This window comes from Cricetulus griseus, chromosome 2, assembly GCF_003668045.3.
Source record: "Cricetulus griseus strain 17A/GY chromosome 2, alternate assembly CriGri-PICRH-1.0, whole genome shotgun sequence".
Classification (NCBI taxonomy): Eukaryota; Metazoa; Chordata; class Mammalia; order Rodentia; family Cricetidae; genus Cricetulus; species Cricetulus griseus.
In genome coordinates this window covers 263,226,940-263,250,806 of record NC_048595.1, presented here as the reverse complement: position 1 = coordinate 263,250,806, position 23,867 = coordinate 263,226,940, and the positions used below count along the sequence as shown (strand labels likewise).

General features: G+C 44.4%; 1 protein-coding gene across 1 annotated transcript in view; it reads right to left on the bottom strand.

The window, feature by feature from the left end:
• The window catches only part of Mettl24 (methyltransferase like 24), a 126,159-nt gene that overhangs the window by 84,126 nt on the left and 18,166 nt on the right, over positions 1 to 23,867 (bottom strand). The window contains exon 2 of the mRNA XM_027402190.2: positions 7,510 to 7,608. Coding sequence (XP_027257991.1) covers positions 7,510 to 7,608 — 99 coding nt within the window. The remainder of the gene's footprint in view (positions 1 to 7,509; positions 7,609 to 23,867) is intronic.

The window sequence follows — 23,867 nt, the reverse complement described above, 5'->3', positions numbered from 1 at the left end:
TTCTCATAACTCATGCATCAAAATTAGATAAGAAAACCAAAGGGAATGCAGATGGAGGTTAAGCAGAAAGAAGACTAATTCCAACGCACAGTAAGCAAATAGACTTCCTAAAGGAGGATGGCTTGAGTTGGGGGTTCCTACTGTATACGGCCAAAGCTGATAGAATAGAAGAAAACAGTTTGAGTCCCAGACATTGGCCCTACTGAGTGACCAAAAGTCCCCCTTCTCCCCATCCCTCAAAACTGTCCAAGCCATCACATGGGAGACAAAAGACTCCTGCAGATACAAAGGAGCTCTGGTGTTCAATGCTTTTTCATCAGAAAACAACAACAGGTGATTTTTTTTTTTTAAGAAGATATTCTAGGGCTGGCAAGATGGCTCAGTGTGTAAAGCAATTGCTGCAAAATCCTTAGTAGCATCTTGGGTCATTTGTAACTGCAATGTTGTCTGTAACTCAAGCACTCATGATCCTGTGGATCCAGCTCCATGGCCAGACTAGCTGAATTGTGAGCTCCAGGTTCAATGAAAGTCCCGGTCTCAATAATTAAAAAAGATTAGAAGAAGGAAAGCAATGGAAGAAAGCATTTGAAGCCAACCTCTGGCTGCCACATGAACACATATAGGCAATTATGCACACACACACACACACACACACACACACACACACACACACACAGAGAGAGAGAGAGAGAGAGAGAGAGAGAGAGAGAGAGAAACTAAAAACAGGGCTAGAGTGATGGCTTGGTGTCTAAGAGCAGTGGCTGCTCTTCCAGAGGACCAGGGCTCAATTCCCAGCATCCACATGATGGTTCATAACTGTAACTCCAGTCCCAGAGGACCCCGAATTCTCTTCTGATCTTTGAGGGTACTGCATGCACATGGCACACAAACATATATTCAGGCAAACACTTGAACACATAAGATAAAGCAAGGCCTCACAATAAATGAACTAAAGTAAAAACAGCCAGGCAGGGTAGTACTTGTTTGGAATTCCAGCCCTGAGGAGGTGGCGAAAGGAACATCAAGAGTTCGAGGCTTCCTTAGCTACATAAGGAATTTGAGGCCAGCTTGCACACCGTCTAGTCTCAAAAAAGCTACAAGAAAAGCACGAGACAGCATTCACTTTTCTTTCCTTTCCACCCAGGGTCTGTCTCTAACCATTGCCTAAAGGGGAAATTAGTCACTGGAAATGGAATTGGATCCTCCCTGAAGCAACGACTATGAACACAAGAATTAACCAAGTGTTAGCATCAGCATGCTAGCTTGTATAACTCATCTTCTACTGTTTGTCCAGAGAGAAATGGAAATTTTGCCTGTCTGCCCATCTCCTCTTCCTCACCCACCCAAGGGCAAGGGCGATGCCAATCTAATTGGCCAGAGCTGATCTACTAATGGGAAACTTGCTGTGTCTTGAACCTGGGGAGCTCAGCACTTCTGCTCTGTACCTCCTCTTGGAGGCTGGTGAGACCGAGGCACTTCTGTGGGCCCTGGGCTGCCTACGCCTGAGCCTTTTGCTCCAGGGCAGTGCCCTGCTCTGAAGATTGGACACTTGTAGACAGTTCTCCCTAAGACCTTCCATGATGACACACGGGCTATGTTCCTATTGCTTTTCTAGTGGCATCAAAACTCCACGCTGGCCTCTTCCACGGTGTTGCTTAAGGTGTCATCCCCCTGCTTCAGAATCACCTAGAGACTGGTTTGCTATAAAAGTTAGGTTCTACCTACATAGGACCAAACTAGGCTCTCTGAATGTGGGTGACAGTTGTGTGGCTTGAGCAGTCTCTGGGGCCACTGGCAGTGGGACCAGGATTTATCCCTAGTACTTGAACTGGCTTTTTGGAGCCCATTCTCTTTGGAGAGATGCCTTGTTCAGCCTAGATATAGAGGGGAGTGATGGGGGCGGTCCTTCTGTGTCTATGATTGTCTTATTGGTTGATAAAGTACTGTTGGCCAATAGGAAAACAAGATAGGAGGGACTAGGAGACAAGGGGGATTCTGGGAAAGGTAGGAGAAAGCACAGAGTCACCATGTGAGCCCGGGGAAGACAGGACGCTTGCCGCTGGCATCCGATAAGATAAGTCTTATAAAATATATAGATTTATGATAATTAAGACTGAGCTAGCAGATGAGAAATCCTAGTCATTGGCCAAGCAGCATTTGTACCTAATGTAAGTCTCTGTGTATTACTTGGGACCTTAACATGACCGCAGGTGGAACTTGGGCGGTCTGTTGGAAAGAGCCCACGCGGCAGCAGGATGTGGGCAGCTTGGTGGAAAGGCTTATTGTTACAGGGGAGGGCCTTGTCCCTGCCTTAATGTGGTGATTTCATTTACTCCCCTTACCCGGCTCTGAGGAGCAGATGGGGGTGGGGTGGGGGGAGGGCGGGGACAGCAGGAGGAGGGGCGGGAGTAGGAACTGGAATAAGAAAAGATTGCTTTAAAATTTTAAAAAGTGATAAAAAATAAATAAAATAAAAAGAGAAACTATTCCAGAAAAAGGAGGGGCAGATTCTGGGTTCCACTAAATACACAGTTGTCATGATTCCAGGGAAGATGTAGTCTAACAAGATCTGCAGGGGCCCTTAGGCAGGTGGTTCTTCTAGCTTATTGGAGAGTTTGGCATTTTATAAACTCCCCCCCAAAATGACCTGACCTTGACTTCTTACCTGTACCTTAGAAAGTGAAGGAAAGTAAGTGACTGGACCAGGGCCATTGCTTTCAACTGGAAACAGCATCCACTTAGACCCCTCACAAAGAACAGTTAACCAGAGGCCTCACAAAGGAAGGCCCCAAGTCAGGATTACTGTCTAGGGTTACTGTCCTGAGCCGTAGCCATGGTCTAGGGTCTTCTCTATTATGATCGAACTTTATCTAATTACAATTTTTTTTATTCTGAGATTTCATCTTGCACAGATATTCTCCTATCAGAGAGACACTATTTTTCAAACTCTTCTTCCTCTCTTAGCTAAAAAATACAGCCCAGGAATTATTCAATTTTAACCATTTATTAACCATCTGATTGACAGACATTCAGGGGTTTCTTTGGGGGGTGGGGTGGGGGGAACATAACTAGAAGTTGTCCATAAAATTCTGCTCTTAAAAATTAATTAAATATTGATTTTTTTCAAACTTTCTGGTTAAGATTTATAGCCAAGGTTTCAATAAACTCTCTTACAAGCAAAATAAGCAAGGACAGCAACTCCAAGCTAAGCTCCAGCTGAAGTAATTATACCCTCTGTCTGCCTAATTCCCCTTGTAATTTTAGCCATATAAAGTAAATTACGTTTGGACAAAGGCAAGTAGACTCCAGGAAAAAAAAATGTTTTGTGAATTTTTTTTATTTAGTTAGTTTAAAGGGATCTAACTCATTTCCATTTTGCTTTGCATACCAAAAGCTTAAACAGCAGCTCTACCAACCCATGAGTAGAATGCGTCAGGAGTCCTTAGACTTTGGGGAGTTTTGGCAAGAATCCCTTAAAACTTAAATGTATATTTATATGGTTACATTATTTTGAAAAGCTTAAAGGCAGGACTGAATGTTTTGTTCTCTCCCGCGCCTGTGTGTGTGTGTGTGTGTGTGTGTGTGTGTGTGTGTGTGTGTGTGTGAGAGAGAGAGAGAGAGAGAGAGAGAGAGAGAGACACAAATATAATACATGCTATTGATACAATGTTGCAAAATTCTAATCTGTGTCTCCAGGTCTCTAGGGCCTAACTTCTTGGGTATTTTACAAGTAGATGTGTAGATAATTTGACAAATAACAGATTGTAGATGGGCAGTAATAGAAAAATAGAATTCAAAACATTTTTTTCTTATTTAGAACAGCCATGGCTGCTAACGTGAACTCCTTACTGGGAGGCTTTTGCTTCTAGGAGCATATGGTATGGGGGCCGCCATGAAGAGCTGGCTCTGAAGCCTTCCATCAGCACAGGCAAGCACTTCTGCGTTAACCATTTCCTGTTAGCAGCTCACTCTAGCAGCTCACTGGCTTCAGAACTCTGTGGTATCATTAGGGCCTCCCATATTAAGACAAACAATATTGCTAATTAAACTGGACCTGACTCTGCATACTCTGGTCAAATACCATATCCTCTGGTGTTTCACAAAATAAATAAATAAATAAATAAATAAATAAATAAATAAACAAACAAACAAACTCAGGGTCCTAATCACTAAGCAGGGGGTACCACACCCATAGCTGTGTAATCCCACCCACATGCCTGCTCTCAGTTAGATGCCTCTCATGTCCTACTTACCATGAGAGAGAGGCCTTTTTTTAAGGCTTAAGATCCCAGAGGCCAAATCCTGCCAGCCCCTGAGCATTTGATCAACAAAGGCCTTTGTAATGATACATGAGAACCTCAGCCATGAGCTTATCAAACGCTATGCCCTACTGTATGAGTTTGAACATAGATTTGAGGTTTTTTTTTTTTTTTTTTTTTTTTTTTTTTTTTTTTTTTTAAGCAGCATAAGAGGATGGGGGTGGAATTCACTTAACAACTCACTGCTGCTAACTGAAAATTTTAGGTAGCGGTGACTTTAATATTCTGCAAGTTTTGCAGGCTTCCATTGTTAGATGATTTCTAAATGAGGCATAAGTCACAAAAGCATCCCCAAAGCTCCTTGTTGCACAGAGAGGAATGGGAGCCAAGGTTGGAGAAAGGGTCTGATGAAGAGTAGGTGTCATCCATGATGGCTCCCACCTGGAAGCCATCAGAGCACAGCGATTCACCAGATAAATGTCCCCTGATTACAAAACCATTGTGAGGTCTGCAATCTGTCACATTTTCTGGAGCACAAAAAGCCTCCCACTGAGTCTGGAAGGAACTCAGGACACATCACTTCAAAACATTCCAAACTGGTACAATCATTACTTCAAGCCACTGTCACTTGGGGACTGTAGCTTCAGAGACAGCCATTGGCCCGACTTTTCCTATATGTAACAAGCTATACAGATTCTTTTGGGTGGGGTGGCCTTTCCATACTGAGGCTTCGAAATAGCCTTGATTCCATTGCAATAAGACAGAATAAACAGACTTCAAAGTCATCCTCATTATCCACTAGTTCGTAAGACTAGTGGGACGCTGCTCTGTCCCTGCTGCCAGGGTCCCCATCACAGATCTCCTGGCACCAACCCTAGAATTTACTGCCAGAGTTTAGAGGTCCATTTGTCCTATCGTTCCCTCACAAGTTCATTTTTCTTCATCTAAAAGGTATAACAGCATCATGCTGTGGCCATTCCTTAGGATGTCGCTGTCTTATGAAGACTCCTGGGAAGTTTAGCAGAAATGTTGTCTGCCTTGCTCTTAACTCTTGTGTTAGTTAGGATCCTGGATCCAGATGCAGAGTCCACATCACACTGGTGGAAAGAGTCTTTCTCCTACAGCTTCAAACACCAGGTCTCCATTATGGCACTTCTCACTCTGTCAATAATTACATGGCCACTCATTCCTGGGCTCCTTGAGGCCAAGACTAAGCCCAATGCCTTCCAAATTCCCTGGCCATATTGGTGCTCAGAAATACCTGGCGAATAACAGCCCTAACCTACTTTCTGTACAGTGCTCAGCCACAGGGGAGATCTTAGAGGCATTTGGTCTAACCTCAAGCCTTTCAGGATCAGAATGGTAACAACCATAGAAGCAAAATCAACTGTCCAGGTTCCAGTGTTAGCCACAGGGCATCAGAACATGCTTCCTTTTTCTTTCGCTAGACTTTTTCCCTCTCAGACCACGGTTCATGAGAAAAACACAAGAGTCATCTGAAATGACAACTAAATGCCCCAATGCTTCTTTTAAGTAAAGACCCCTTTATATACATTATAAAACGCTAACCTAAAATACATGTAAGATGGGGCTGGAGAGATGGCTCAGAGGTTAAGAGCAGCCACTGCTCTTCCAGAGGTCCTGAGTTCAATTCCCAGCACCACATGGTGGCTCACTTCCATCCATTATGAGATCTAGAGCCCTCTTCTGGTGTGCAGATACACATGGAAGCAGAATGTTGTATACATAATAAATAAATAAAATCTTTTTAAAAATACATGTAAGATGGAATTTGGAGGCTTGCAGTCAACAAATTAATTTTGTTGGATGGAGCTCATCATTTTCAAATTGTTCATATATTAAATACCTCTAATTTTTCTCCAGGCCATTAAGAGCATTTTTAAGTTATAATTAAGAGATCTGGTCTCCTATGCCTCATGTAAAGCCAAATTGCAAAATTAAAATTCCAGTATTTTAATTAAGCCTGGATAAGTCCACCCAATTAATTTGAAGCAACCAAATAAAATAAATTTCTGTGAAGCACAGGGACTGGTTTATCATTCTTCCAACTACAATTAATTCTACAGGCTTTTATTTCTATATTTGGATGGCAAGTACTAAAATTCCTATGACTGTCTGACTGCATCATGTCAGAAATAAGATTTTTAACCTGAACTAGTCTCCCTACAGCTCAGGAAATGAGCCAGGCACAATGGCATACACCTGTGATCTCAACATTCAGGAGGAGTTCGAGGCTAGCCTGGGCTTCATAGCAAGAGGCTCTCTCAAAGGAAGGGAGGGAAAACTAGACTATATTCTTTTCCATCCTTTGTAATGGGCTTTGCTGCCAAAGAGTCTCAGTACATTGCCAAGGGCCAGTGGACTTAAGGATATAAGTATCCAAGACCTCCCTCTCCAGGCCACTCCCACCCAGGGAGCGTCCTATTGTGATCTGTGCTCAGTTCCCAGGCTCAAAAAGTCCTGCCTTTTGCCACCTGTCAGTCCAGGGCTAGCATCCCTCAGGCTTCCATCTCCTCTTAGGTCTGTGTTTTCCCTCGGATCAGACAACATGAGAATGAACCTTCTGATTAATGAGTCAAGAGCCTTGGGGTCTCTTTAATGAAAGCTCTCTTGCCTTCTCAGAACCTGACTCCACCTCACCCCTGGAGCTAACCAGAAGCTGCCACTGTGTGTTATGCCACTAATAAAGGCCATGCTCAGTAATGACTTAGGGCACTCCAACGAGAGGGAGGTGAGCACTGGTGTCATTAGCTTCTCGAAGTGCCCCTCAGAGTCCCTGGCTTCCTCACCCATCATGGCCTGGCTGCCAAGTGCCCGTGGCTGGGAAGCACACAGGCGAATGCTTCCAAACAGGAAAGGAGCTGAACCTCCAGATGACGGCTCTGTTTTGTGACACACTTGACTGCCTACTCACAGGGACAAATCTGTCTCTTCAAATGGCTTTCCTAAGCAATTTTCTAAAGTGACTCTTTAAAACACTTGGGGATGAATCATTAGAACATTCCAGGTTAATGAGAGTCCTGGAAGGAAGATGACAAGCAAACGGAAGCCATGTTCTCTGCCTCCACAGAGTGCGGGAAATTAAATAGTAGCACTTCAGAACCGGGGTCCCTACCCTGTTCCTATCAGGGAATCTTCACAACCTCCCGCTCTAGAGGGCAAACTGCTTACAGTGGTTTTTCAGAACCTTTGCCACTATTCCCAAACCCATTGCGGCTTGAAACACAACCTGAGTGGTGCTAATGTAGCTCAGGAACCTTAAGGCCTCTTCATCCAGGGACTGAGCAGGGCCTGCCCAAGGCTGGAGCTCTATATGCCACCGGGGACCCTGTGAGGGAAAGAGAACACAGTCAGTGTGCAAAGATTGAGCATCTGGGCAGGGAAGAAAGAATATCAGATTGGGCCAAAGCTACTAGCATGTGTACACAGAGCTACTGTCATTTAAGGCCACCTAAGCATTGTAGTTAAGAAGCTGGTGACAATGACCCCTGGGGACTGTCTGGTCCTAGACAAACTCCACCTGACTCCATTTAATAGTGCCTTAACTGTAGCTGGATACACATGATATCTCTTGACATTGAGAGGAGAAGGGTCCTTAGCTCTTATTGTTTTCTAAGGTTAGAACTTTTAAGAATCTGCTCCCTAAAGGGCAGTTCTTGGGTTCACAGCACCAGAAAGCTGAAGCGCTAACTTTGTGGAGAAGAAACACACAGGCACTTGGTCATCTTCCTTAGTGCGGGGAGAGATGGACAATAACATCTACTCTCGACCTCATGGATGGGGTCAAGGATGCTGAGCTGTGAGGAGTGACTTTCTGTACTGGCAGACAGTCTACACCTATCAGCAGAGAGCCTGGGGTACTTCCACTACTAGATGGTTAGTGGTGAACCTGAGTGAGCCTCATTTACAGCAAGGGTGGGCAGCGGAAAGGCTAGTGGAGAAAGCAATGGGCTGGGAGAAGCACAAATGGGAATAACTGTGGGACAAAGGACGTTCCCATCAGAAGTCTTTGCTGGAACTCATAGCTCCTCTCCTGGAGTGTCAACATTTGGAGACCTCCAAGAGATCCAGTGATTCCAAAGGGAGACAAGGACCCAGCCTATAGGACAAAAGAGCAATGGAGGGCAGGAGACACTCCAGGGGCTGGCATGACGAATGACTAGCTTCAAGGAGACTCCAAGGGTCATAGCATAGGAGCTCCTACAAGGTAATCAGGTGGGCTCCAAGCTCAATGTATGGTGAGGAGGGGGTCACAGGAAGGCTCTGGGACCAGAAAAGAAGCCATCTTGTACATACATTATTCTCCAGGCGTGGATTGTGGCAAGAGCTATCACTACCACCATCCCAACCAAGTGAAGCAGTCACAAGACACATGAACACCAATGCGATTGTCTTCCCTTAGATGGGCTTAGGGGACTCTAGATTAAACTGAAAACGGGGAGGTGCAAGACAAGTGGGGTAGTCAGTGTGAAGCAGGTTTCTTGGGTTTAGAAGAGCATTCTTCTGAGTAAGGATCTGAGGTACATGCAAACACTTTGATGAAATATTGACCAGGGTTGGGCAGTATTAAATGCCTATCATTGCATAGCCCACAGGCTCAGAAGCTCCCAACAGTCCATCACATCCTGAAGATCATAAAGTTGCTCAAGACTGAACTAGCTGCTCTGAAATCCTATTGGCTGCCTCTTGCTCAGGGATCCATTCAAGGGACTTCAGCCTACAAAGGCTTAGTAGGGTCTTGCTTAGCTTATCACCCTGTTGGCTTTGTCCTGAAATTCTTCATGATTTTTGAACATGAGTCCTCACAAATTATGTATCCAGTCAATAAGGCATGGTAGCATACATCTGTAATCCCAATACTGGCCCATGCTGAGGCAGGAGGAAAGCAAGTTCAAAGCCATCCCAGACTACCATGATGGTTAATTCCAATTGTCAACTTGATGAGATCTAGAACTACAGTTGATGGACTTCAGGGCATATCTGTGGGCCGAGATCTAGAACTATATAGCTGATGGGCTTCTGGGAGTACCTGTGGGTGGCTATCTTGAGTAGACTGAATGAGATGGGAGGGCCTGCTCACTGTGTAACACTATTCCCAAGGCTGGGATCACAGAGCGCATAAAAAGAAGAAAGTGAACTGAACACAAGCACTCACTGCTTCTTCACTATGGACACCATGTGACCTGCTGCTTCCATCCCCTGCTGCTGTGACTTTCCTGCCATAATGGACTCTAATCTCCAGCTGAGAGTCAAAATAGACCCTTAAACTGCTTTTGGTGGGCTATCTTATCAAAGCAACAGGAAAGAAACTAAGACAGCTCTGGAGCAAAACTCTGTCTTGGGGGAAAATGTAGCCAGTCTGCTCTGCGAGGTGCCTTTGCTGAGGACAGCCCTGTCTCATAGCTGTTGTTATCCTGTGAAAGCGGAGCAGAGAGCATCAAGGAATACTAGCTAACCCACCTTCTGCCCCTCATTGATTTTCTTCTTCTCTTATTAGATGTTGATAACCAGTTAGCCAATCAATATTTACCAAGAACCAGCATGGACCAGGAAAGCATAAATGTTGCCTGGTCACAGTCTTTACTGAATGGAGGGGACAGAGCACTTTCACGGGTCTCTTCTAGAGCATTCGCTCGCAATAATGCAAGAAAGACAAACATTCACCAACTTTGTCAACTAGGTGGCTTGGGCAAATATCAGACAGGGTCTCAGCAGGACACTGGAAACCTTCACACTGATGGACTGAAGAGAATTTCACAGGAGACTAGTTTATAGAGGTGTGGGCAGGACTTAAGGATGCCAGGAGGAACAGTGTGGCACCTATGACTGCTGTACTGTGGAACAACCTTTGTCCACTGTAAATATGTGTTGCTCTCATTGTTAACAAGAAGCTGATTGGCCAATAGCTAGGCAGGATTTTCAGGGCAGAGAGAATGCTGGGAAGAAAAAGGGTGGAGTCTGAGGAGTCTCAGGCCAGATTTAGAGGAAGCCACATGGGAAGTTCATAGAAGAGGGAAATGAGTCTTGGGATATCACATAGATTAATAGAAATGTGTTAATTTAAGTTGAAAAGGCTGGCTGGCTGGAAGCAGCCTAGATGCCCCTCAACCGAAGAATGGATAGAGAAAATGTGGTACATTTACACAATGGAGAACTACTCAGCAGAAAAAAAAATGGAATCTTGAAATTTGCAGGAAAATGGATGGAACTCAAAGAAACCATTCTGAGCCAGGTAACCCAGTCACAAAAAGACAAACATGAAATGTACTCACTCATATGTGGATTTTAGACATAGAGTAAGGGATTACCAGCCTACAATCCACACCGCCAGAGATACTAGTAAACAAGGAAGACCCTAAAAGAGACAAACTTTGTCCCCTGGAGAAGGGGAAAGGGTCACCATCCCCTGAGCAAATTGAGAGCATGGGAGGAGGGGGGAGGAAGCTACGAGAGTGAGAAGGGAAGAAAAGGAAGGATGCAGAGGTCATGAGGAAGCAGAAATTCTGAGTCAGGTGTAGATTAGAAGAAAGGACATATGACAGGTAAGATTTTAGTTGGGGGGGTGGTAGAGGAGGAAGGGAGGAAGAAGGGAACCGGGATTGTCATGTAATTCAATCTTGTTTGTAATTCAAATATATAAAAAATTAAAAAGAAGCTGGTTGGAGACAAGCCTAAGCTATCTGCCAAGCATCACGAATGTGGGTGTCAGTGAGGAGGCCTCAGAAATCTATGGGGCTTCTTGTATCACTACTTATCCCTAGCATAGGAATGGACTTTGGGAGCCCATTCAACATTGAGGGATACTCTCTCAGCTTAGTCACATGGGAGAGGGCCTAGGCCCTATCCCAAAGGATATGACAGACTCCAAAGAACCCCCCCATGGAAGGCCTCACCCTCCCTGGGGAGCAGAAAGGGTATGGGATAGGTACTGTGTTAGTGGGGGGCAAGGGAGGAGGGGAGGAAGAAGGAACTGGGATTGACATGTAAAACAATCTTGTTTGTAAATTAAATTAAATTAAATTAAAAATGGAAAAAATAAACTCTTAATGCTTATTTGGGAGCAACAGAGACACCTGGGAAAATGGTATGGAGAGGGTCTCTGAGAGAAGAACATAGCCAATCCTATTACAGATACCACCTTGTCTGCCCCATTCACCAATCTCCTGCCTCCTATTAGCCAAATCCACAGAGAAGGACACTGAACCTGGCCCTTGCAGTGAGCCCCACTTTCCCCCATGGGGGTCCAAGCTGGTGGAGTGGAGTGGAGGTGACATAGACGCAAGATCTAACCCAAGAGCCCTTCGTTCCTTTACTCAGTCATCCTGTGGGCACTTGTGCCTCATGCCAGGCTCTGGGTGTCCACCTAATACAGGGCACATCTGGGTCAAGCAACAAATGCAAGGAATGCTTTTAGGGTCTCCCATGGCATTCTCCATGGTGTACAATAGGGGCACAAAAATGCAGTAGCGAATCCAGGCTAGCACACTGAAGCAACTTCACAAATCAGTAATTGGGAATCCCTCAGGTTAAACACAGGATTATCTTTCTGCAATCCGATACTCATCATTTCCAGCTAAGTGTTGACCACACAGAAGCTAAACACAGCTGCACTAGTGGCTAACCTAAATCGGGGAATCTCAGACAGAGGGTTAATCGAAACACACAGACAGTGATAGTGCTCTGGCTTACTGCTTTGGTTTAGCTGTTTAAAAAACATCTCACATAAAGCAGTGCTCTTATTGGAATCAATCTGACAGCAGGTCGTGATTATTTCCCCATAGAAACCACTCGCTTTTATCATCTCTTTCAATTATCATTTGTCTTAATTCTCCACTGCACACATCAATATAATGTCTTTCCCAAATTCCCACAAACAGAATTCTATGAGCACCTTCAAATATCCAAGCAAGTTTAACAGAAAAAAACAAAACCCATCATTTTCTTTAAAATAAATATGATGATGATGGTTTTGCTCCACACAATTTCCTAAATGCCAGGGTGCACTGTGTGCCTGTTATCCATGTGCCTCAACTATCAAGTGACCATAACAATGCCATCTCCATCACTCCCAGGCCCATCTGTCCATCAGATGACTGTAGAGGCAGGTAGAGCAGTCACTTAGCAGCAGGTGGCTGCAAGGAAAATCACTTTGTGTTGGTTTATCTGTTTGTTCCCCACAGGCCTGTGTGGAAATGTCAAGCGCAGCATTACAATGAGATGTCACAGAGAGGAGAGCCCACCCCGCCCCCCACCAAGGGAAGGAAACCCCTCTAGGCCTTTGAAATCCATGCTCTTGCTTTGTAAGATCCCAGGCATTCACACAAAGCTGAGGTGGGAGTGGGGGGGGGGCCGGGTGGTGCTGGGGGTGCCTCCTCCTATGACAAGAGTTTCTCAGGAGGGAAAGCTCCTGGACTCTTCAGGAAAAGGACCTACTCTTGTAGGAGACCTACCCAGCCCTTACTTGAGGTCTGGATCTTGAAAAGAAGACAGAAGGCTTTTTTACATAGAATTCCAAACATTAAGAGTGAGGGCAGCAGAAGCTCCTCTCTCCCATAGCCTCCTGCTACTTTGCGGACATTTGAGGCTCTACTTTCCAAAGGGTAAAAGCCAATCCCATGCAAGGGGGCTGACTCATGGCTGCCCTAAGCACAGACGTGAGGTTTGGGGATATTCTTATCATTTATTATCTCCGCATTACATTTTGTTTCTTTCTTTCTTTTTTTTAAACAATTTGTTTTTTTAATGTTTTATTTATTTATGTATACAACATTCTGCTTCCATGTATATCTGCACACTAGAAGAGAGTACCAGATCTCATAATAGATGGTTGTGAGCCACCATGCAGTTGCTGGGAATTGAACTCAGGACCGCTGGAAGAACAGTCAGTGCTCTTAACCTCTGAGCCATCTCTCCAGCCCAACATTTTGTTTCTTTAAAAGAGAAGAATGAACTGGATCTCTTAAAGCCAGGAAGCTGGATTCTAAAATTTCATTCCTAAAAGACAACAAAAAAATTTTAAAGAAATCTTTTAAAATTCTTCTCTGCCTGCCAGCCTGCACTCATTAATTCAAGACAAAAGCCTCCAGCTAAACTGGTGGTAATCAAAAAAGGAAAAGATTTTTTTTTTAAAGCAGGCCCACCCATGACCTAGAAAAAAGCCATCAGTGCTGCCTTGCAAAAGCTGTCTTTGTGTGGAAATTTAGAATAACAGTTTTCTTCTTCACAAGTACTTTCCTCGCCCTCATAAATGATCTCATGCAGCTCATGAGGAAACTGCCAAACTAAAAACAGCAGCCTTGGAGCTTTGAGATAGATATGGGGGCACTGTGAGCTTTGTGGTGTGGCTTCGCTCTGTTGCCCAGGCTGCTCTTAAATTCATCAGCTCATAAGGACCTCAAACTTGAAATCCTCCTGCCTCAGCTTCCCAAGTGATAGGATTCATAAGCATGTGCCTCACCTGGCATGGCAGCACAAACAAGCTCTCTGGAAGCTGTTTTTATACTGGGACAGGTAGGGGAAAGAGAATTTTAAGATAAAGCAAACAAAAAGGAAGCATTTTTTCTTTAGGCCCATTCCTTCATGTTTCAATGGCACAGTTCATTTGGAAAGTCACGGAATGGGTGATTTAAACAATCAGGATTTGGGCCATTTTTTACCAATGTACTCCCAAAAGCACATTCCCAAGAGCCTGGGAGGTTTTAGAGCCAGCCATTTTTCACCAGGAGAGCTGGCTAGCAACCTTGGCTATGCCAGAAGAAAGGGACACAGTCGCACATCCTTGATCCAAACTACACAAGACACGGAGCTGGGTGTGTGTTGCTGTGTTGATCAGGGAAGCCAAGGCTTTCTGGGAGAAACAAACCAGAACAAGTAAAACAGATTATTTAACAATTGTGTGGTAATTGAGATCATCTGTGGTGGGCAGGGAGCAATGACCAAGGGAAACTGTTCATTCCTCTTGGGAAAGAGAAGAGGGTAGTGGGAGCCGTCGAGGGAGGGGAGTCACACAGTGGTATCTAGACAGAACATAAATCCTGCCTCACGTGAGGGTTTGTGGGATTCAGCCCCCTGCATCCTATGCTGTTCTTTGATACCAGACTGTCCAGGCCTTCTGTTACTGTCTTGGTTCTTAGACTCAGTCTTGACTTAGAAAGAGCCCTTAAGGATCAGTCACGTGTTTTGTAGTGATTCCTCAAACACTGGTACCTTATCAAAAAACTGTTGAAATGAGTGTTGAGTCTCAAGTCTGTGTCAGATGGCTGAGCACATCCGCATGACCCATGAACACAACAATGAACCCTGGATGGGAAGCAGAGAGTAGTCCTTTAAAAGATCACACAAGGAAACACTTGCAGGCAAAAGTGGGGGCAGGGCTAGAATTCATAGTATCATGGAATCAAATGTAACCTCTTTCATTCTTTGCCATGGCGCTGTCTCCTCGAAGGACTGCTAGCACAGACAGAAAGCCCAGTGCAGACCTCCCTCCCATTGAGTCTAAGCGAAGGAAGGCAACTGCTATTCCCAAAGAGAGCAGGAAAACCTCCCATGCCCCAATTTTTCCTGTTCTTCATTCTTGTATCCCAACTCCAAGACAACCCCACTAGACTGGTGAAAGCCAAAGTGGAACCCAAAAGACCTCCAATATTTAGAGGAAAAGGCGACTCATGATTTGATCTGAGTCTGTAGCTCCAAGGGGGTGGGTGGTGTGTCTCTTCTTGCCCCATTGGCCTTGGACTGAGCTCCAGCCATAGAAAATGTGCCCCAAAGCATGGGCAGAGTGTGGCTTTTAGTACCCAAACCTCTGCCAAAGAATTAGAAGCCACGGGGAAGTAGTTTCTTCCCACTGGGGCCACTGGGAAGAAACAGCAGCTGAGGAAATGCCAGGATCATTTATGAAGTCCACCCCACTGCTCAGATCTGACAGACCCCTGCCCAGGTTCCAGACTAGCTACTGAGCTTGCTGAGGAGAAAACCTGAAACACACTACCAACATGTTCCAAACACGACTGACATAACGCTCACCCTTATCCTGGCACCAATTGCCTGAGAGAAATGATTTAAGAGAAGGAAGACTTGCCTTGGCTCACAGGTTCTGGCGTTCAGTCTGTGGTCAGTTGGTGTGGTGATATTTATTTATGATTTAACAAAGACTGCCTGAAGTATTGGAAAGCAAAGCTAGCCACACTAGTTAGCAGTAGAAGCTAGGCAGTGGTGGTATACACCTCTAATTCCAGGACTCAGGAGACAGGCAGGTGGATCTCTCTGAGTTCAAGGACATCTTGGCCTACACAAGAGTGAAGACTAACAGAGCTCATTCCTTTAATCCCAGCAGTAGAGAAATGGAGACAGGAGGATATGGCTGGCCAAAGAAAGAAATATAAGGCAGGAGGAAACAAGAACCCAGAGCTTTTGCCTCTGAGGATTGTGGAGACAGGATTGTCATTTCAGCTGGGTAGAAGTAAGATCTATACTGACTTAGCTGCTTTGCTTCTCTGACTATCAACTTGAAGCTTGAGCCCCAATGTCTGAATAGATTTTTATTATTCATGTTACAAGTTGGCTCCGTGTTTCTGAGCCTGTGGTGTGGTGTGGTGAGGCAGAACACGATGGTGGAGCTGGCAGAGTATTTACCTCACAGTTGCCAGGAAGCAGAGCAACAAGAAGGGGCCAGATCAAGTTAGCCTTCAAAGACTAACACCCAGTAACCTACTTCTTCCAACCAGGCCCCACCTCCAAAACAAGAGTCACCAGCCTAGGACCTTCAACATACAAGCTTGAGGGATATACTCCATATTTAAACCATAACACCACAGAAAGCTGGCTAGAACTTCATGCCTGTGCCCAATGAGAGGAATCCCATATTAAAACAACATATTACTATTACTCATAGTACTTAAACCCAGAGGCTCCTAGATTATTCTCAAAATGTCCAGGATGTAATCCCTAGTCACTGAGCATGAGAAAAATTGGCAAACTCCAACTGGGGAGAGAAAGGACAATCAATGGACTCCAGTGAAGGCACAAAACATGAGAAAATGTTTTGACCAAGACTGGCAAGCAACTATTTTAGAAATCGTTCGCACAAAGCAAAATCATATGCCTCTGAAACCAGTGAGAAGGAAAGAAGAGACAGTCAAGACCTGGACACTAAAAAGAGCCAAATGGACATTTTGAAACAGAAAAATATAGTAAGGAGCATAAAACTCCAGCAGATGGATGCAGTAACAGAATGAATTAAATCTTAAATCTAAGAGCCAGTGGAAGCAGATGGAGCAATAGAAAGTAACACTGAGAGGAAGAAAACCACTGGGGCATGGGGATGTAAAGAGCTTGAGGTGGGGGCGCAGAATCACCAGTTAGGACCCAAGTTCTGTTCCCGGAACTATTAATGGGCAGCTTGCAACTGCCTGAATATCTAGCTTCAGGGGATCCCATGCCTTGAGAGCACTTCACAACACACACACACACACACACACTTAAAAGTAAACCTTTTAAAAGAGGTTTAGGGGCCTGTATGACAATACCAAGAGGCCTGACCCTTATGACCCTGATATACCAGGAAGGGAGGAGAAAGAACACAATGTAGAAAAAATAGCATTCAAAGAAATCATAGTTGAAAGACTCCCAATTTTGGCAAAACACATAAATCTAAAGCAACAAGGGGCTCAGCATGCCCCTAGAGAAACATTCACAGAACTCCACATGTGGAGCCTGAGGATACAGCTCAGTGGTAGAGCTTGCCTTGCATGTGTGAGGTTCAGTCCACCACTCTACTATAAAAATCACAAAATGAGTGATTTTTCTTCCATGCAGATCATACTCAAACTACCAACACTAAAGGCAATAGCACGAAAAAGGCTAAGTCTGTGTTAATGTTGTAACCAGCAGGGCTGGGTGAGAAAGGACAGAAGCATCCCAGGCCACAGGGTCCCTCTTCCCTGGGATGCTTTCTGTTAAGGCCCAGGCCCACCTCACCGCCACCAAGTCCATCTGCCAATTGTCTCTGGCAGTAGCAGCAGCAAGCCACAGCCAGAGAGGCATTTTGAACCCTCTCCCCATTAATCTGCCACCCCAGCGTCATTGCACAGAGTGTGGGCTTGGAGGAAAGGGATAAGGGAACTAGAAATCAAATCATCTCTGACAGGAAAAAAATGCACGATAATTCAAGCAGACCCTGATAACGTTTAGGAAGGATGGAGGGAAGGACAAGGAGGAATAAACACTCCAGATTTATTTTTAAAGTTAGTCTGGTAAGTTGGAAAGTGAAGCCAAGCAAATTCGAGTAGGTTTTTTGTTCTTAAACCGACATCTCTAAATTCCTCACATTTTCTGTGCATGTCAAAATGGCTCCAATCTGGGTGAGATTGAAGACCCCAAGGGAGAGCTAAAAGAATAAAACACCATGTATTTTTGGATTTTATCACAGGCAATAAAAAGAGACGCTAGATACCTGGAATAGATCCAGAGAGAGCCAGAGGTTTCCATTAGTTTGCGTAATGCAGATGCTGTACAGTGTCTGTATTCACAATGGGGATTCAAATGCCAAATTAGGGATTTTACTGAGGTCACATACCAACTAGAAAAGGAGAGGTGTTTCATTTTACAAGGAAGTTTATATTAAAATGTTTGCCTAGGAAAGCAAGCAAAACTTTAGGACAATATTAACCATATTCTTGAGAACTGTTTTTGCCGTCTGTCTCTCACATACACATACAGACATAAACATACCCTTGTAAATGCATGCATAAACTCTTTGTAGCATGTTAGGTCCCAGGATTCTAGTAGCTTAACATCATCTGAACCAACATCCATCCTTCTATGTCAATGGACTTGTCTAGTCAAAAAAAAAAAAAAAACTATCACCACCCCCCTCCCCAAACAGCCACCTTTCCTGAAAACATGCGCCTCCTAGACCAGCACCCCTATAAGACCATTTCCAAGATGTCCAAGTGGCTGCCAATATGCTGGCAAGGGGGCAGGGCAGGAAAGTCACTGTGTGGGGTGGGCATGGAGAAGGAAACCAGAAGGGGTATGAGCAAAGGAAGTGGGGCTTTCTCTAAATCCCTGCGCCTCCCCACAGGTTAGGTGAGGACCACAGTGGTTTAAGAGGGATTTCCAGCTCTCAACTATGTAAATCCTCTAACCTCATCCAAACCAGGATTCTAGACTCTACACAAGGAGCAAGCTTTACCCTTAGCCACCAGCTGTATGGGAATGGGACAGAAAGAATGCATCTAAGCACATACAGAAACACAGAGTGACCATGTCAGCCAACAGCCACCGCCACAGTTGGTAAGTGGGACAGCAGGCACAGGCGCAAATGCTGAGGGAAGCGAAGCCCTCACTTGGAGGTCAGCTGGAGTGATGCTTGAGCAATCTTCCACAAGGAAGGACATGAGGAGGGCAGCTCAGGCAGCTACGGGAAAAGAATCAAATGTACCCAGGACCCCAGCCAAGCCCCATACCACTCTCTCCATGGTTAGGAATAGCACTAGTTTCCTGACAAAGCTGTTACCTCCCATTGAAAATGTCATCAGGTACACAGAGCTGTGTGTGTATACATGCGTGCATTTCTCAGTGTTAAATGTGCATCCGCTCACATTAACTTTTTCATTTTATATTGTCCACATTTCATAGCATTCATATCATCACTCTCTGGCTCTGAGATACTGATAGGGTGTTTGGGAGCCTCGGGAAATCCTACCTGACAATTAGAGATAAGACTCTGGTTCTGGGACATTCTTTGCATGATTCTATATTTGTAGGACATTTTTCTTCCTGAAAGCACTATAAATTATGGTGCCTGACATGTTAGAAAAAGTGCAGTAAAGGTTTTCTGTGGGCAACTGCCAACAGCACGAAGCAAGGCAGGCAGGCAGGGCTGGCAAGATGCCTCGGGAACCCACAGCACTTAAGCCTCAAACCTAAATGGAAAGAAAAATGTGCCATCTTTCTCACTAAGTGCCCCTTTCTGACCATGAAGAATAGCCAAAGGAAGAAGACCTTTCTGGGGTCAGCTATTATGGGCTTGCTGCTGTGTAGTGCTCTGGATTTGGGTTTTTTTGCTGCAAGACAGCGAGATTCTCCCAAGTTGGAAGTGAAGCTGCCAGTGGCAGGGACTTAACCAGACCCTGTCCCTATTGCAGATAAGAGTAGAGGGGACAGACTGCAAATAAACAGAACAGATCTTAGCCTTGGAGATCCTGTAAATGTTTATAACAGTTTCATCTGCTGCAAGAGTGTGTCTTCTAACTATGACAGTGAAACTGCACCCATGAACTCTCAACAATTTGGTTACCTGAACAAGACTAACAGAGTGATATTAGTCAACATGCCAACATGGGCAGGGACAATTCCCACGTTCCACGTGGTCCCACATCTAGGAGCTCCCACACAGGATGTCCAACCCCAAGTGCTCAGCCCTAGACACATATACATATGAGCAAAGCTAAATAGGCTCAGCCAGTTATATAAACATATGTGCATGCACACACACATGTAAGTAATAAAAATAAGTAAAGGGGAGATCATGAATTTGGGAGGAGGAGATACTGGGGGAATTGGAGAGGGGAGTAAAGGGTGGTTTGTGCTCAAGGTTTTCAAAAATTAAAATTATTAAAGAAGAAAACAACAGCTTTCTTTCACAAGGAAGAACTTAAAAACCACACACACATCTAATCTAGAAAACACAGCCTACTTCTGGCTTTAAATTTTACTTGTGTTATGCTTGTAGAGAATGATTGTCTTGAAAGGTGCCTCACACACAACCTAGATCAACTCCTTCATATTATAATCAAAGAAAATGAGGTTTTAAGAGGTGAAGTTTTAGGAGGTGGCACTTGGATGGCTAACGCCACCCTGCTGCCCCAATTCCAGCTCTATTCTCTTCCCCATACATGATTTTCTTGATCCTATAGATAGGACATACTAATAGCAACTCCAGAAGGGCCTCTCAAGTAAAACCACAGCAGCTAGCCTGCATTGATAGATTCATGATGTAATGGGAAGGAATTTATAAAATTGTTTATCCATAAGATATGGGGCACACTAAGAAACCTCACTTTGGATCTGACAATTCCAGGGATAACTAATGCTCAGTAGTAAGGAGGAGGATTAAACTGTTCACTTAAAGGACCAGTAGTGCTGATGGGTGTCGATATCAGGGTCACGTGAGCCCCTGAATAACAGCAACAAGAGAGACTTCGCTCTTCATCATCTCCAACAACCCACATTGGGTATGTAGCAAGAGTGGGAAATGAAAATTTGTTATATTAGTCCTCTCAAATTTTAAATCCACATGAATGTCACTGCAGCCTCCCCTAACCTGTCCTGACTGACATAGGCACTGAACAGGCACCAAAGAGGTAAAAGATGTTTACTACATCATGACCACATTTCACAGGATCTTCCCAATGCCATATATCTTAGGTTTTCTATTGCTGTGAGGAGACACCACGACCACAGCAACTCTTATAAAGGAAAACATCTAATTGTGGTGGCTTGCTTACAATTAGAGGTTCAGTCTATTGCCATCATGGTAGGGAGCACAACGACATACAGGCAGACATGGTGCTGTCTACATCTTGAGCAGAAGGCAACAGGAAGTGGACTGTGACACTGGGTGGTATCTTGAGCATTGGAAACCTCAAAGCCCACCCCCCATAGTGACACACTTCTTCCAACAGGCCATACCTACTCCAACAAAGCGACACCTCCTAAGAGTGCCACTCCCTATGAGCTTGTGCGGCCAATTACATTCAAACTAGCACATCACACCTTCAGATATGGAATAGAGGGTAAAAACAAACAATTGGCTGTATAGAGATTCTTGAATAGAGAAAGAAAAGAAATACAGCCAAAGGCTATTCAGTGTTGATACTCAGGGGAGGTAGAGAGCACTCAGAATAAACCCATGAGTGTAACAAAACCAATCCTACTGTCTGGTCTGTTTTCTAAGTGCTGCTGGCCTGTACCACACTGAGCCAGGCCTTTCTCCTCCTGTTCAGAATCCTCTTCCTTATTCATGAGTCAGTTCAAATCCGGCTTATCCTTCCAGGTCCAGTGTTAGCCATTACTGTTCTCTGCTGTGTGTACAATGGACAATGCAGGGCAGATGCTTACAGGCACTGCTCTTGCCTCTCACTTTGTACTTACTGTTTGGTATGATCTGATGCAGGGGAGTCAGCTTACCCAGATTATAAACCTTATGAAGACACCACATGTCTTACTTCCCGTGCAATCCCCCACAGAACTGGTTCCAAGGGACATTTCTACATTGGTTTAAATGCCAGAGAGGAAAGAACATGATACATTTCTTGGAGTCAAGAACAGCTTTTTTATTAATTTGAGGGGAAAGTAGGAAAATTCAGTAACTAGGCTTTGTAGGAATACCTTAAAGTAGCTAAATATAACTGTTCTTTACCCAGACAGAAATAAGTTGTTATGAATTCTGGAAGTCTCTGATTCAATTCTGTTCACATAAAAATAAAAAGCAGGGGCTGGAGAAATGGCTCAGCGGTTATAAAGAGTACTGGTTGCTCTTCCCGAAAACTCTGGTCTGATTCCTAGCATCTATGTGGTGGCTCACAATCATCTGTAACTCGAGTTCCAGGGGATCCAACACTGTCTTAGAAGAGCCTCTTCAGGCACCAGGCAAGAGTGTAGTGCTCAGACATACATGCACGCAAAGCACCCATGCATAAAAAGAAAGAAAGAAAAGAGAGAGGGAAAGAGAGAGAAGATAGATAGATAGATAGATAGATAGATAGATAGATAGATAGATAGATAGATAGATAGATAGAACATTTTTTAAGAGTTCAAGGATGACAAATAGATTAGCCCAACCTTGAGGAAATTTCAGGGAAGCAATTTGGAGAACCTAAAACATATCATGAAAGATTAGCACTCATAGGCTGAGAGGTGGCTCAGTAATTAGTGCTTGCTGCTGGCATCCAAGCATGAAGATTGGAGTTCATATCCCCAGAACACAAAGAAATGGCAAGTAGGTGTAGATGTAGAGGATCCCAGAAGCAAGCTCACTAACTAAACTAGCCACATTGCCAAGCTCTGGACTCAAGTGAGAGACCCTACCTCGATGAACAATCAAGAAAGAATCCTAATGTCAACCATGGGTCTCCACATTCATGTGCAGGCATATGCATCCACACACATGCAAACATGCACACAGGAATGCAAAAAGGGATTTGTAGGTCTGGGGTGCAGTGGTGCAGTGATTTTTCACTGAGGGCCCAGGGCTTGATTCTCCAGTATCACCCAAACCAGAAATCAGTTTCATAAATTTTTAAAGGTTAAATATTTATATACTAGTCATTATATATTATAGCAGGAACACTTTGGGAGGTTAAGTCAGAGAGGCTGGGACAGTCTCAGCTGTGTAGTATGTAGCTGAAGGTTGGCCTCCAATCCTTCTGCCTTGGCCTCTGGAGTGCTGGGGCTACAGACATACACCAAAGCAGAAACACTCTAGCCTGTCTCCACAAAATCAGTTGACTGACATTCAGAGTCTCTCTACAGTGAGCTCCTGCTGCTCACAGCTTAGTTTATTTTCTCTAGCAATCATTTGGCTCATTCCCAGACCAGTCCATATCATTTTTACAAGTTTTTGAAATGACTACTTAATTGATCATTAGGCAAGTCCATGAAGAGTGTACATAGAAAAGAGCTGCTCTGGTTCTCATAAAAATGAAGTCAACGAAAGGTAAGTACTTCTTACAGTTTCTGAGATGCCCCCACTGGCTTGTGGGGGGCTCTGAGATGCCCCCCATTTGGCTTCCAGCTTGAAGTGCTATTTGGGGAAGTGTGGGAAACCCTTAGGAGATGGGTCCTAACCAGAGTAGGTGGGTCACTGCAATATTGCCCTCCAGGTTATAGCCGCCTGCTCTAGACCCAGCTCTCTGCTTCCTGCCTGGTGCCATGTAAACAGCATCTCCAATAAACACTGCCATGGACCTCTGTGGTACCTTTCCCCGCTACCATGGACTGCAACCCCCAAGGTACAAGCCAAGATAATCCTTTCATTCCTAAGCCATTCCTGGCAGGTATTTTCTCACAGTGATCATTTTTAAATGTTGTATTAGGTCTGGGTGAATGGACTATGAAAGTATATTCTAATTACTACAATCTCAAAGCAAAGCACTCTGCTCTTAAATTGCCTCACAAATACCAAGGCATTGCTCCATTTGAAGAAACCAACTGGAAAAGGCAGAAGATGACATTTCAATGGGTTTTTGCAAGAGAGGTTGCAAAGTAATATTGGCAAATAAATATACATGCACATTTTCGGTTAGAGTAGACCTCACACACATGTGCTTTGTCATTTATCTACCTTTTCTATAACTGGCCTAATTACTGCCAGTGGGTGATTGTGGATACCAGGCTCTGGCTCAGCTTGTTAGCAGAATAGCCATAGAGACTGCAGAATACCAGCCAGAGGTTGCTGCAGTGCTGTTGTCCCTCACAGGAAGATGCCAGCCCAATGTGAATGTGTGGCTGGAGAAACAGAAACATGAATCAAAATGTACGTGAGATGGAAGAGGTGGCTCGTGAAGTCCGTAATTTCTTTTCACA